This window comes from Bombina bombina, chromosome 5 (genome assembly GCF_027579735.1).
Source record: "Bombina bombina isolate aBomBom1 chromosome 5, aBomBom1.pri, whole genome shotgun sequence".
In the NCBI taxonomy this organism is placed as follows: Eukaryota; Metazoa; Chordata; class Amphibia; order Anura; family Bombinatoridae; genus Bombina; species Bombina bombina.
In genome coordinates this window covers 1,154,232,724-1,154,245,621 of record NC_069503.1, presented here as the reverse complement: position 1 = coordinate 1,154,245,621, position 12,898 = coordinate 1,154,232,724, and the positions used below count along the sequence as shown (strand labels likewise).

At 39.8% G+C, this 12,898-nt stretch overlaps 1 protein-coding gene across 1 annotated transcript in view; it reads left to right on the top strand.

Moving 5' to 3' along the window:
* Window positions 1–12,898, top strand: part of PPP1R16A (protein phosphatase 1 regulatory subunit 16A) — a 315,248-nt gene that overhangs the window by 170,387 nt on the left and 131,963 nt on the right. Inside the window, exon 2 of the mRNA XM_053715494.1 lies at window positions 1,187–1,257. Coding sequence (XP_053571469.1) covers window positions 1,187–1,257 — 71 coding nt within the window. The remainder of the gene's footprint in view (window positions 1–1,186; window positions 1,258–12,898) is intronic.

Genomic DNA, 12,898 nt, shown 5'->3' with positions numbered 1-12,898 from the left:
TTCTTTGTAGGAAAATTTAACTTAATTTCTGTTCCAGGCTGTTCCTTTAAATAGGTTTCTAATAAAACTATATACAAATCTATTATCCTTTATAGAAAGGTTTATCTTGATTTCTATATCAGACTATTGCTTTAAGTAAGTTTCAAGTAAACCTTATGCTGATAAGTGAATTCCTTTTTGAAGGTAACATTAACACTTACTGTGAGGTTCGAAGTTCCAATGTTAACAGGTTAACAAATGCAACATATGCTTAGCACATACTTGGAATCGTAATCTAATAATATGTGAACTGTTTTGCATCCCATCGATCTAGGATATATCTGAACCCCATAAAGGGGTAGTGTATGTGTTTAGGCTGGATATATGATATTGCTAGTATTGGCAAACTACTACCTGTTCTTTGAGATTGCCACGCATTGTTTGAGCATGCTATAGTATCATGCACGCTACGTGCTTAAAAGACTTGGGTTGTTCTGCTTTTTAGTTACCAGAGAAATTATTGGTTTAGTTTTTAAGTTATCCAACAGTTAATATTATTCCTGGCATTCTATGTTGTAGCTTGCATACAGAATTGTATAGCTTAAGCAGTATCGTAGTGTTCTAATCTACCGACTATAAAAAGTAAGGTAGTTTGTGATAGCTGCAGTTTGTAAATATAATATACTGTTGTTAAATACCATGTAGGTGAAAGGTTTTCCCTTGTGATTGTGTGCGGCTATAAGTAGATATGGCTGCTGCTATGGTTCAAATAACCGTGAACCTTGTTTGGTAGCCGCCGAGATGCCGGTTAAACTAAGAGCTGTTAGAGATCAGCTGAGTAAATACACCAGCAGGCTTACCACTGGCCCTCAACCCAGTTTAAGTATATGTAATGCTATAGATGATTAAACAAGAATTAAATTAGTTCCTAAGGCTATCTAAAAATACATGAGCTCCAAGGGCTCATCACCAGTACCCTAGCGTCCCTAACATGTTTCGCCTTGCGGCTTTTTCAAAGAGTCTTTTATTTATAGTAATATACTGTGTGTGTATATATATATGTAAATAGTAATAGATCTGCTGTGATTATCTGATGCTATCTCAGGTAGCCTGTTAGACTAATGATAAATATAACCATCTCTCTCTGTAAATAAATTTACCAGTACAGTATCATGTGATGTAACAGCCGCCCTCTCTCTGCTTTCAGTGCGCCAGTTACTGCAGAATGGCTACAGCCCCAGCTTGTACAACGAGGACGGACTCACAGCACTGCACCAGGTAATCTTATTACTATGTCACATGGTCCTTACACTAACCAATGAAATTACTACTAACGTTGCTACTGACATTACTACCAGCTTGTCAAAAAAAAATATGTCTGTTTTATTTATACAGTTTCTGAGATAGGAAGGATAATGTTGTACAAGAGATGCTTATTCTGCTACGTAAACAGTAAATAATTACATATAATTAGCTTGAGAATAATATATTTTTATTACATTTTTTAAACATGAATACTGACAGCAGATAAGAGCCATAGGCCCAGCAAGTCTGCCCGATATTTCCTAATAGTATAAACTTATCTAATTTGTAGGATAGCCTTATGCTTGTCCCAGGCATTAATTAGTACTTAGGATAGCCTTATGCTTATCCCAGGCATTAATTAGTACGTATGATAGCCTTATGCTTATCCCAGGCATTAATTAGTACGTATGATAGCCTTATGCTTATCCCAGGCATTAATTAGTACGTAGGATAGCCTTATGCTTATCCCAGGCATTAATTAGTATGTATGATAGCCTTATGCTTATCCCAGGCATTAATTAGTACGTAGGATAGCCTTATGCTTATCCCAGGCATTAATTAGTATGTAGGATAGCCTTATGCTTATAGCAGGCATTAATTAGTATGTAGTATAGCCTTATGCTTGTCCCAGGCATTAATTAGTTTGTAATATAGCATTATGCGTATCATTGGCATTAATTAGTATGTAGGATAGCCTTATGCTTATACCAGGCATTAATTAGTATGTGGGATAGCCTTATGCTTGTCCCAGGCTATAGTTAGTACATAGGATAGCCTTATGCTTGTCCCAGGCATTAATTTGTACTTAATATAGCATTATGCTTATCATTGGCATTAATTAGTATGTAGGATAGCCTTATGCTTGTCCCAGGCATTAATTAGTACGTAGGATAGCCTTATGTTTATCCCAGGCATTAATTAGTATGTAGGATAGCCTTATGCTTGTCCCAGGCATTAGTTAGTATGTAGGATAGCTTTTTGCTTGTCCCAGGCATTAATTAGTACGTAGGATAGCCTTATCCTTATCCCAGGCATTAATTAGTACGTAGGATAGCCTTATGCTTAACCCAGGCATTAATTACTACGTAGGATAGCCTTATCTTTATCCCAGGCATTAATTAGTACGTGGATAGCCTTATGCTTGTCCCAGGCATTAATTAGTACGTAGGATAGCCTTATGCTTGTCCCAGGCATTAATTAGTACGTAGGATAGCCTTATGCTTATCCCAGGCATTAATTAGTACGTAGGATAGCCTTATGCTTATCCCAGGCATTAATTAGTACGTAGGATAGCCTTATGCTTATCCCAGGCATTAATTAGTACGTAGGATAGCCTTATGCTTATCCCAGGCATTAATTAGTACGTAGGATAGCCTTATGCTTGTCCCAGGCATTAATTAGTACTTAGAATAGCCTTATGCTTGTACCAGGCATTAATTAGTATGTATCAGAATAAAGTGGTTAATAACTGTTTAGATAGCGTATGTTTGGTATTTTTAATCTAACCCAACAATAATTGCTAACCTAATTGCATAACAAATGTATCACTATCATATTGCTGTAACAATCAATGTTATTTTGAATATTTTTCTTTTACGTTTACTACTGTATATCTTGGAAATACTTTAATAAAAACATTTAAAATAAAAAAAAAATTAACTGTAGGTCTGGTTAGGAATATAGCTCTCCTTTAAAACATTTATCCAAAAAATATTAAAATACTAAATATAGAAATAAGGTGGTGCATTGTAAATTCGCTATTCCCCCAATCTCTGATTAAAATGGCAAAAAATATATATTTATAAGTATTATGTACTCCTAATAGATATAACAAAAGAAACAGTCCTAAATAATGTGACCATATGGTGACTGTATATGTCATTAATTGCCACAAACTCTAAATTTAAACTTTGAATAAGAACAATTTATTGATCAACCTTTGTATTATATTCAAAAATAACACTCCTATACATAAAATCCTAGATTTATTTAAAACAATCTATATTACAACTAATATAGACACCAATGTCTGTAAATGTTACTAGATAATCTTAGCTAGTGTTTAACATCCTAATTTGCTGAACGAATAGTGACTAGATATGTCTCAATATAAAAACATATAATGCATATAATGTATAATGCTTAAAAGAAAAGAATACATGTATTAAAATCAAATAACTCTACGGTGTGGAAATAATGTGGCCGGTGATTGGGATTCGTTTAGCATAGAGCAATGAGTATGGAAAAAGTCTGTGTCTATAGCGATTATGTCCTTGAGTAAACACTCTTATATATATATTCGTGAGTATGTTGCTAATGTCTTCCATTGGTATTTTGAAGCAATATTTTGTATGTAGCAAACTTATAAAGTGTGAGTATCCACCTATACTATATTGTGTGTCTTCGGCCTCCCAGCTAGGATAATACCTTATTTGTAATGTTCCAGTTGTCCTTGTTCACAGTGAACTGTAAATGTGATGTTGTCTTAAGTTTTGGGTGGATCTCCGGTGGAGTGTAGTAGGTACGTACCTCCGTTTACTGGGTACTCGTTACACCTCCTTCTTTTACGTCTTTTGACGTTCGTTCTGGTAGCAGTTCTGCTCCAGGGTGGGTCTTTGGTCTTTCTTCGAGCCGGTGGAGTATTTGTAGGTGGCCTCCTGTTTACCGGGTCTGCGCCTCCTCTGTGTAGTCTGTGATCAGTTAAAGTGATTATCAGATTCTACGCGTTTCGGCTTGCAGCCTTTCTCAAGATACCTGATGTGATTGATTTCTTGCTTTTTAAAGCCATATTCATTTACGCCCACTTTCCTTTAACCATTTCAATGCCAGTCTTATTTAGTTGTAATTCACTTAATAACTTATTAATGTATTGCTACTTTATTTCATTAAGACTAGTAAAAATATTCATTGTTCATAGTAAAAAGATTAATTGTTAATCAATAATTTAATCAAGTCACGGGAGTACATATTACTTAAGTTATTTTAATTCCTTGATATTGGCCTAATTTATGTAGCATTACGGGGACTTAGACATATTTCTGCTCCTAGTAGGAATTATAGCAACCAATAAAATCTATTAAAGCCATTTTCTATTAGTTTGTTTAAAATACTCGTTATGTCCATTTTTTAGACTACAATCAACTGTGTGTCCCTTAAAGTGGATGAGTTTATACGTGTGTGTATATATATATATATATATATATATATATAATGCAAATCAAGAATATTGGAATGTTAAATACTGGTTATCCTGTTCAATTTGTAAGGAATATTACGTACAATCTCAAATTAATGCCAATGATACCTATATATATAATTGTAAGTAACTGATTAATTAGTACGTAGGATAGCCTTATGCTTGTCCCAGGCATTAGTTAGTATGTAGGATAGCCTTATGCTTATCCCAGGCATTAATTAGTATGTAGGATAGCCTTATGCTTGTCCCAGGCATTAGTTAGTATGTAGGATAGCCTTATGCTTATCCCAGGCATTAATTAGTATGTAGGATAGCCTTATGCTTATCCCAGGCATTAGTTAGTATGTAGGATAGCCTTATGCTTATCCCAGGCATTAGTTAGTATGTAGGATAGCCTTATGCTTGTCCCAGGCATTAATTAGTATGTAGGATAGCCTTATGCTTGTCCCAGGCATTAGTTAGTATGTAATATAGCATTATGCTTATCATTGGCATTAATTAGTATGTAGGATAGCCTTATGCTTATCCCAGGCATTAATTAGTATGTAGGATAGCATTATGCTTATCCCAGGCATTAATTAGTATGTAGGATATCCTTATGCTTATCACAGGCATTAATTAGTACGTAGGATAGCCTTATGCTTGTCCCATGCTATAGTTTGTACGTAGGATAGCCTTATGCTTGTCCGAGGCTATAGTTAATACGTAGGATAGTCTTAAGCTTATTCCATTCATTAATTAGTACTTAGGATAGTCTTATGCTTATCCCAGGCATTAATTAGTACGTAGGATAGCCTTATGCTTGTCCCAGGCATTAATTGGTATGTAGGATAGCCTTATGCTTGTCCCAGGCATTAATTAGTACATAGGATAGGTTATGCTTGTTCCAAGCATTAATTAGTACCTAGGATAGGTTATGCTTGTTCCAGGCATTAATTAGTACCTAGGATAGGTTATACTTGTCCCAGGCATTAATTAGTACCTAGGATAGGTTATGCTTGTTCCAAGCATTAATTAATATGTAGGATAGCCTTATGCTGGTTACAGGCATTAGTTAGTATGTAGGATAGCCTTATGCTTATCCCAGTCATTCATTGTACGTAGGATAGCCTTATGCTTGTCCCAGGTATTAATTAGTATGTAGGATAGCCTTTTGCTTGTCCCAGGCATTATTTAGTATGTAGGCTAGCATTATTCTTATCCCAGGCATTAATTAGTACATAGGATAGCCTTATGCTTGTCCCAGGTATTAATTAGTATGTAGGATAGCCTTATGCTTGTCCTAAGCATTAATTAGTATGTAGGTTAGCCTTATGCTTGTCCCAGGCAATAATTAGTACGTAGGATAGCCTTATGCTTGTCCCAGGCAATAATTAGTATGTAGGATAGCCTTATGCTTGTCCCAGGCATTATTTAGTATGTAGGATAGCCTTATTCTAACCCCAGGCATTAATTAGGACGTAGGATAGCCTTATGCTTTTCCCAAGCATTAATTATTACCTAGGATAGATTATGCTTGTCCCAGGCATTAGTACGTAGGATAGCCTTATGCTTGTCCCAGGCATTAGTTAATATGTAGGATAGTCTTTTGCTTGTCCCAGGCATTAATTAGTACGTAGGATAGCCTTATGCTTGTCCCAGGCATTAATTAGTACGTAGGATAGTCTTATGCTAAGGGGGAGGCGCCGCTGCTGGCTGCCACACTTTCCTCAGGATCCTGACCTCTTCTGGATTTATCTTAATTTTAACCTTCTTACATTCAAAATTCATCATAATTATTTCAAGGACCAATACCGACTCCACATAACGCACAACTAGACTCATAAAAATTGAACGGATGACATTACTAAAGTGAGATACTCAACGGATGGAAATATACTCCCACCGGACCATCTTACTACCAGAAAGAGATACCTTCAGCTGAACACCACAAACAAGGTACACTTAAACTAAAAAAAAAAAAAAGAGTCAACCCTTGCACAAATTGGGTTTTGGATTTCATCATCCATTTAGCAATGCTCAGATTTCATTTCTAAACACAAGAAAAACTAATTGATTAAGTCTATTTTACTAAAATACTTCGCCTAGATTTAGAGTTCTGCGTTAGCCGTCCAAACCAGCGTTAGGGGGTCCTAACACTGGTTTTGGCCGCCCGCTGGTATTTAGAGTCAGTCAGGAAAGGGTCTAACGCTCACTTTCCAGCCGCGACTTTTCCATACCGCAGATCCCCTTACGTCAATTGCGTATCCTATCTTTTCAATGGGATCTTTCTAACGCTGGTATTTAGAGTCTTGGCTGAAGTGAGCGTTAGAACTCTAATGACAAAACTGCAGCCGCAGAAAAAAGTCAGGAGTTAAGAGCTTTATGGGCTAACGCCGGTTTATAAAGCTCCTAACTACTGTGCTCTAAAGTACACTAACACCCATAAACTACCTATGTACCCCTAAACCGAGTTCCCCCACATCGCCGCCACTCTAATAAAATTTCTCTTGTTAAGTGTATTCAGTCCACGGGTCATCCATTACTTATGGGATATATTCCCTTCCCAACAGGAAGTTGCAAGAGGATCACCCAAGCAGAGCTGCTATATAGCTCCTCCCCTCACATGTCATATCCAGTCATTCTCTTGCAACTCTCAACATAGTAGAAAGGTCGTGAGAGGAGTGTGGAGTTTTTATACTTAATTATTCTTCAATCAAAAGTTTGTTATTTTAAATGGCACCGGAGTGTGCTGTTTTTCTCTCAGGCAGCATTAGAAGAAGAATCTGCCTGCGTTTTCTATGATCTTAGCAGAAGTAACTAAGATCCACTGGCTGTTCTCGCACATTCTGAGGAGGGCGGTAACTTCAGAAAGGGAATAGCATGCGGGGTCCCCTGCAAATGAGGTATGTGCAGTAAAATATTTTTCTAAGGAATGGAATTGACTAAGAAAATACTGCTGATACCGATGTAATGTAAGTACAGCCTTAAATGCAGCAGTAGCGACTGGTATCAGGCTGATGAATGTATGTGCAGTAAAGTAATTTTCTAAGGAATGGAATTTGACTAAGAAAATACTGTTAATACTGAAGTAATGTAGGAGCCTTAACTGCAGTAGAAGCGACTGGTAGCAGGCTTATTGATAACACTACATAACCTTTAAAAATGTATGTTTAAAACGTTTACTGGCATGTTAATTGTTTTTGTGAGGTACTTTGGTGATAAATCTTATTGGGGCATGATTTTTCCACATGGCTGACGTATATTTCTGCATAGAAATATTAACTGAGGTTTCCCACTGTTGTAATATGAGTGGGAGGGGCCTATTTTAGCGCTTTTTTGCGCAGTAAAAATTCAGTCACAGTCTTCCTGCTTCTTCCTCCTTGATCCAGGACGTCTCTAGAGAGCTCAGGGGTCTTCAAAATTCATTTTGAGGGAGGTAATCAGTCACAGCAGACCTGTGACAGTGTGTTAGACTGTGATAAAAACGTTAATTGTTAAATTGATTATCCGTTTTGGGTATTAAGGGGTTAATCATCCATTTGCTAGTGGGTGCAATACTTTGCTAACTTAATACATTTACTGTGAAAATTTGGTTGCTATAACTGATTTGGTTCATTGTTATTTCAACTGTGACAGTTTTTTTGTGCTTCTTAAAGGCGCAGTAGCGTCTTTTATATTGCTTGTAAATTTATTGAAAGTATTTTCCAAGCTTGCTAGTCTCATTGCTAGTCTGTTTAAACATGTCTGACACAGATGAATCTGTTTGTTCACTATGTTTGAAGGCCAATGTGGAGCCCCATAGAAATATGTGTACTAAATGTATTGATGTCACTTTAAATAAAAGTCAGTCTTTATCTGTAAAGAAATTATCACCAGACAACGAGGGGGAAGTTATGCCGACTAACTCTCCTCACGTGTCAGTACCTTCGCCTCCCGCTCAGGAGGCGCGTGATTTTGTGGCGCCAAGTACATCAGAGAGGCCCATACAAATCACTTTGCAAGACATGGCTACTGTTATGACAGAAGTATTATCAAAATTGCCAGAATTAAGAGGCAAGCGCGATAGCTCTGGGTTAAGGACAGAGCGCGCTGATGATGTGAGAGCCATGTCCGATACTGCGTCACAATATGCAGAACATGAGGACGGAGAGCTTCATTCTGTGGGTGACGGATCTGATCCAGGGAGACCGGATTCAGAGATTTCTAATTTTAAATTTAAGCTTGAGAACCTCCGTGTATTGCTAGGGGAGGTATTAGCGGCTCTGAATGATTGTAACACGGTTGCAATTCCAGAGAAATTATGTAGGCTGGATAGATACTATGCGGTGCCGGTGTGTACTGACGTTTTTCCTATACCTAAAAGGCTTACAGAAATTATTAGCAAGGAGTGGGATAGACCCTGTGTGCCCTTTTCCCCACCTCCTATATTTAGAAAAATGTTTCCAATAGACGCCACCACACGAGACTTATGGCAGACGGTCCCTAAGGTGGAGGGAGCAGTTTCTACTTTAGCTAAGCGTACCACTATCCCGGTGGAGGATAGTTGTGCTTTTTCTGATCCAATGGATAAAAAATTAGAAGGTTACCTTAAGAAAATGTTTGTTCAACAAGGTTTTATCTTACAGCCCCTTGCATGCATTGCGCCTGTCACTGCTGCTGCAGCATTCTGGTTTGAGTCTCTGGAAGAGGCCATTCGCACAGCTTCATTGGATGAGATTATGGACAAGCTTAAAGCACTTAAGCTAGCTAACGCATTTGTTTCTGATGCCGTTGTACATTTAACCAAACTAACGGCTAAGAACTCCGGATTCGCCATCCAGGCGCGCAGAGCGCTATGGCTTAAATCCTGGTCAGCTGACGTGACTTCTAAATCTAAATTGCTTAATATTCCTTTCAAAGGGCAGACCTTATTCGGGCCCGGCTTGAAAGAAATTATTGCTGACATTACTGGAGGTAAGGGTCATACTCTTCCTCAGGACAGGGCCAAATCAAAGGCCAAACAGTCTAATTTTCGTGCCTTTCGTAACTTCAAGGCAGGAGCAGCATCAACTTCCTCCGCTCCAAAACAGGAAGGAACTGTTGCTCGTTACAGACAGGGTTGGAAAGCTAACCAGTCCTGGAACAAGGGCAAGCAGGCCAGAAAACCTACTTCTGCCCCTAAGACAGCATGAAGAGAGGGCCCCCTATCCGGAAACGGATCTAGTGGGGGGCAGACTTTCTCTCTTCACCCAGGCTTGGGCAAGAGATGTCCAGGATCCCTGGGCGTTGGAGATCATATCTCAGGGATATCTTCTGGACTTCAAAGCTTCTCCTCCACAAGGGAGATTTCATCTTTCAAGGTTATCAGCAAACCAAATAAAGAAAGAGGCATTTCTACGCTGTGTACAAGACCTCCTAGTAATGGGGGTGATCCATCCAGTTCCGCGAACGGAACAAGGGCAAGGATTTTACTCAAATCTGTTTGTGGTTCCCAAGAAAGAGGGAACCTTCAGACCAATCTTGGACCTAAAGATCTTTAACAAATTCCTAAGAGTTCTATCATTACAAATGGAAACTATTCGAACCATCCTACCCATGATCCAAGAGGGTCAGTATATGACCATAGTGGACTTAAAGGATGCCTACCTTCACATATCGATTCACAAAGATCATTATCGGTATCTAAGATTTGCCTTTCTAGACAGGCATTACCAGTTTGTAGCTCTTCCCTTCGGGTTAGCTACGGCCCCGAGAATTTTTACAAAGGTTCTGGGCTCACTTCTGGCGGTGCTAAGACCACGAGGCATAGCGGTGGCTCCGTACCTAGACGACATTCTGATACAAGCGTCAAGTTTTCAAATTGCCAATTCTCATACAGAGATAGTTCTGGCATTTCTGAGGTCGCATGGGTGGAAGGTGAACGTGGAAAAGAGTTCTCTATTACCACTCACAAGGGTTCCCTTCCTAGGGACTCTTATAGAGTCTGTAGAGATGAAAATTTACCTGACGGAGTCCAGGTTATTAAAACTTCTAAATGCTTGCCGTGTCCTTCATTCCATTCCATGCCCGTCAGTAGCTCAGTGCATGGAAGTAATCGGCTTAATGGTAGCGGCAATGGACATAGTGCCATTTGCGCGCCTGCATCTCAGACCACTGCAATTATGCATGCTAAGTCAGTGGAATGGGGATTACTCAGATTTGTCCCCTCTACTAAATCTGGATCAAGAGACCAGAGATTCTCTTCTCTGGTGGCTTTCTCGGGTCCATCTGTCCAAAGGGATGACCTTTCGCAGGCCAGATTGGACGATTGTAACAACAGATGCCAGCCTGCTAGGTTGGGGCGCAGTCTGGAACTCCCTGAAGGCTCAGGGATCGTGGACTCAGGAGGAAAAACTCCTCCCAATAAATATTCTGGAATTAAGAGCAATATTCAATGCTCTTCTAGCTTGGCCTCAGTTGGCAACACTGAGGTTCATCAGATTTCAGTCGGACAACATCACGACTGTGGCTTACATCAACCATCAAGGGGGAACCAGGAGTTCCCTAGCGATGTTAGAAGTCTCAAAGATAATTCGCTGGGCAGAGTCTCACTCTTGCCACCTGTCAGCGATCTACATCCCAGACGTGGAGAACTGGGAGGCGGACTTTCTAAGTTGCCAGACTTTTCATCCGGGGGAGTGGGAACTTCATCCGGAGGTCTTCGCTCAACTGATTCGTCGTTGGGGCAAACCGGAACTGGATCTCATGGCGTCTCGCCAGAACGCCAAACTTCCTTGTTACGGATCCAGGTCCAGGGACCCAGGAGCGGCGCTGATAGATGCTCTAGCAGCCCCTTGGGTTTTCAACATGGCTTATGTGTTTCCACCATTTCCGCTGCTTCCTCGACTGATTGCCAAGATCAAACAGGAGAGAGCATCGGTGATTCTGATAGCGCCTGCGTGGCCACGCAGGACCTGGTATGCAGACCTAGTGGACATGTCGTCCTGTCCACCATGGTCTCTGCCTCTGAGGCAGGACCTTCTAATTCAGGGTCCTTTCAACCATCCAAATCTAATTTCTCTGAGACTGACTGCATGGAGATTGAACGCTTGATTCTATCAAAGCGTGGCTTCTCGGAGTCGGTTATTGATACCTTAATACAGGCTCGGAAACATGTTACCAGAAAAATTTACCATAAGATATGGCGTAAATACTTGTATTGTTGTGAATCCAAGAGTTACTCATGGAGTAAGGTTAGGATTCCTAGGATATTGTCTTTTCTACAAGAGGGTTTAGAAAAGGGCTTATCTGCTAGTTCGTTAAAGGGACAGATTTCTGCTTTGTCTATTCTTTTACACAAATGTCTGGCAGAGGTTCCAGACGTTCAGGCTTTTTGTCAGGCTTTGGCTAGGATTAAGCCTGTGTTTAAGACTGTTGCTCCGCCGTGGAGCTTAAACTTAGTTCTTAAAGTTCTTCAAGGTGTTCAGTTTGAACCCCTTCATTCCATTGATATTAAGCTGTTATCTTGGAAAGTTCTGTTTTTGATGGCTATTTCCTCGGCTCGAAGAGTCTCTGAGTTATCTGCCTTACTTTGTGATTCTCCTTATCTGATTTTCCATTCAGACAAGGTAGTTCTGCGTACTAAACCTGGGTTCTTACCTAAGGTAGTTTCTAACAGGAACATCAATCAAGAGATTGTTGTTCCATCATTATGTCCTAACCCTTCTTCAAAGAAGGAAAGACTTTTGCATAATCTGGACGTAGTCCGTGCCCTGAAGTTCTATTTACAGGCAACTAAGGATTTTCGTCAAACTTCTTCCCTGTTTGTCGTTTACTCTTGACAGAGGAGAGGTCAAAAAGCTTCGGCTTCCTCTCTCTCCTTTTGGCTTCGTAGCATAATACGTTTAGCCTATGAGACTGCTGGACAACAGCCCCCTGAAAGAATTACAGCTCATTCTACTAGAGCTGTGGCTTCCACCTGGGCCTTTAAGAATGAGGCCTCTGTTGAACAGATTTGCAAGGCTGCGACTTGGTCTTCGCTTCATACCTTTTCAAAATTTTACAAATTTGACACTTTTGCTTCTTCGGAGGCTGTTTTTGGGAGAAAGGTTCTACAGGCTGTGGTTCCTTCCGTTTAAAGTTCCTGCCTGGTCCCTCCCATCATCCGTGTACTTTAGCTTTGGTGTTGGTATCCCATAAGTAATGGATGACCCGTGGACTGAATACACTTAACAAGAGAAAACATAATTTATGCTTACCTGATAAATTTATTTCTCTTGTAGTGTATTCAGTCCACGGCCCGCCCTGTCTTTTTGAGGCAGATCTAAATTTTAATTAAAACTCCAGTCACCACTGCACCCTATAGTTTCTCCTTTCTTGTCTTGTTTCGGTCGAATGACTGGATATGACATGTGAGGGGAGGAGCTATATAGCAGCTCTGCTTGGGTGATCCTCTTGCAACTTCCTGTTGGGAAGGGA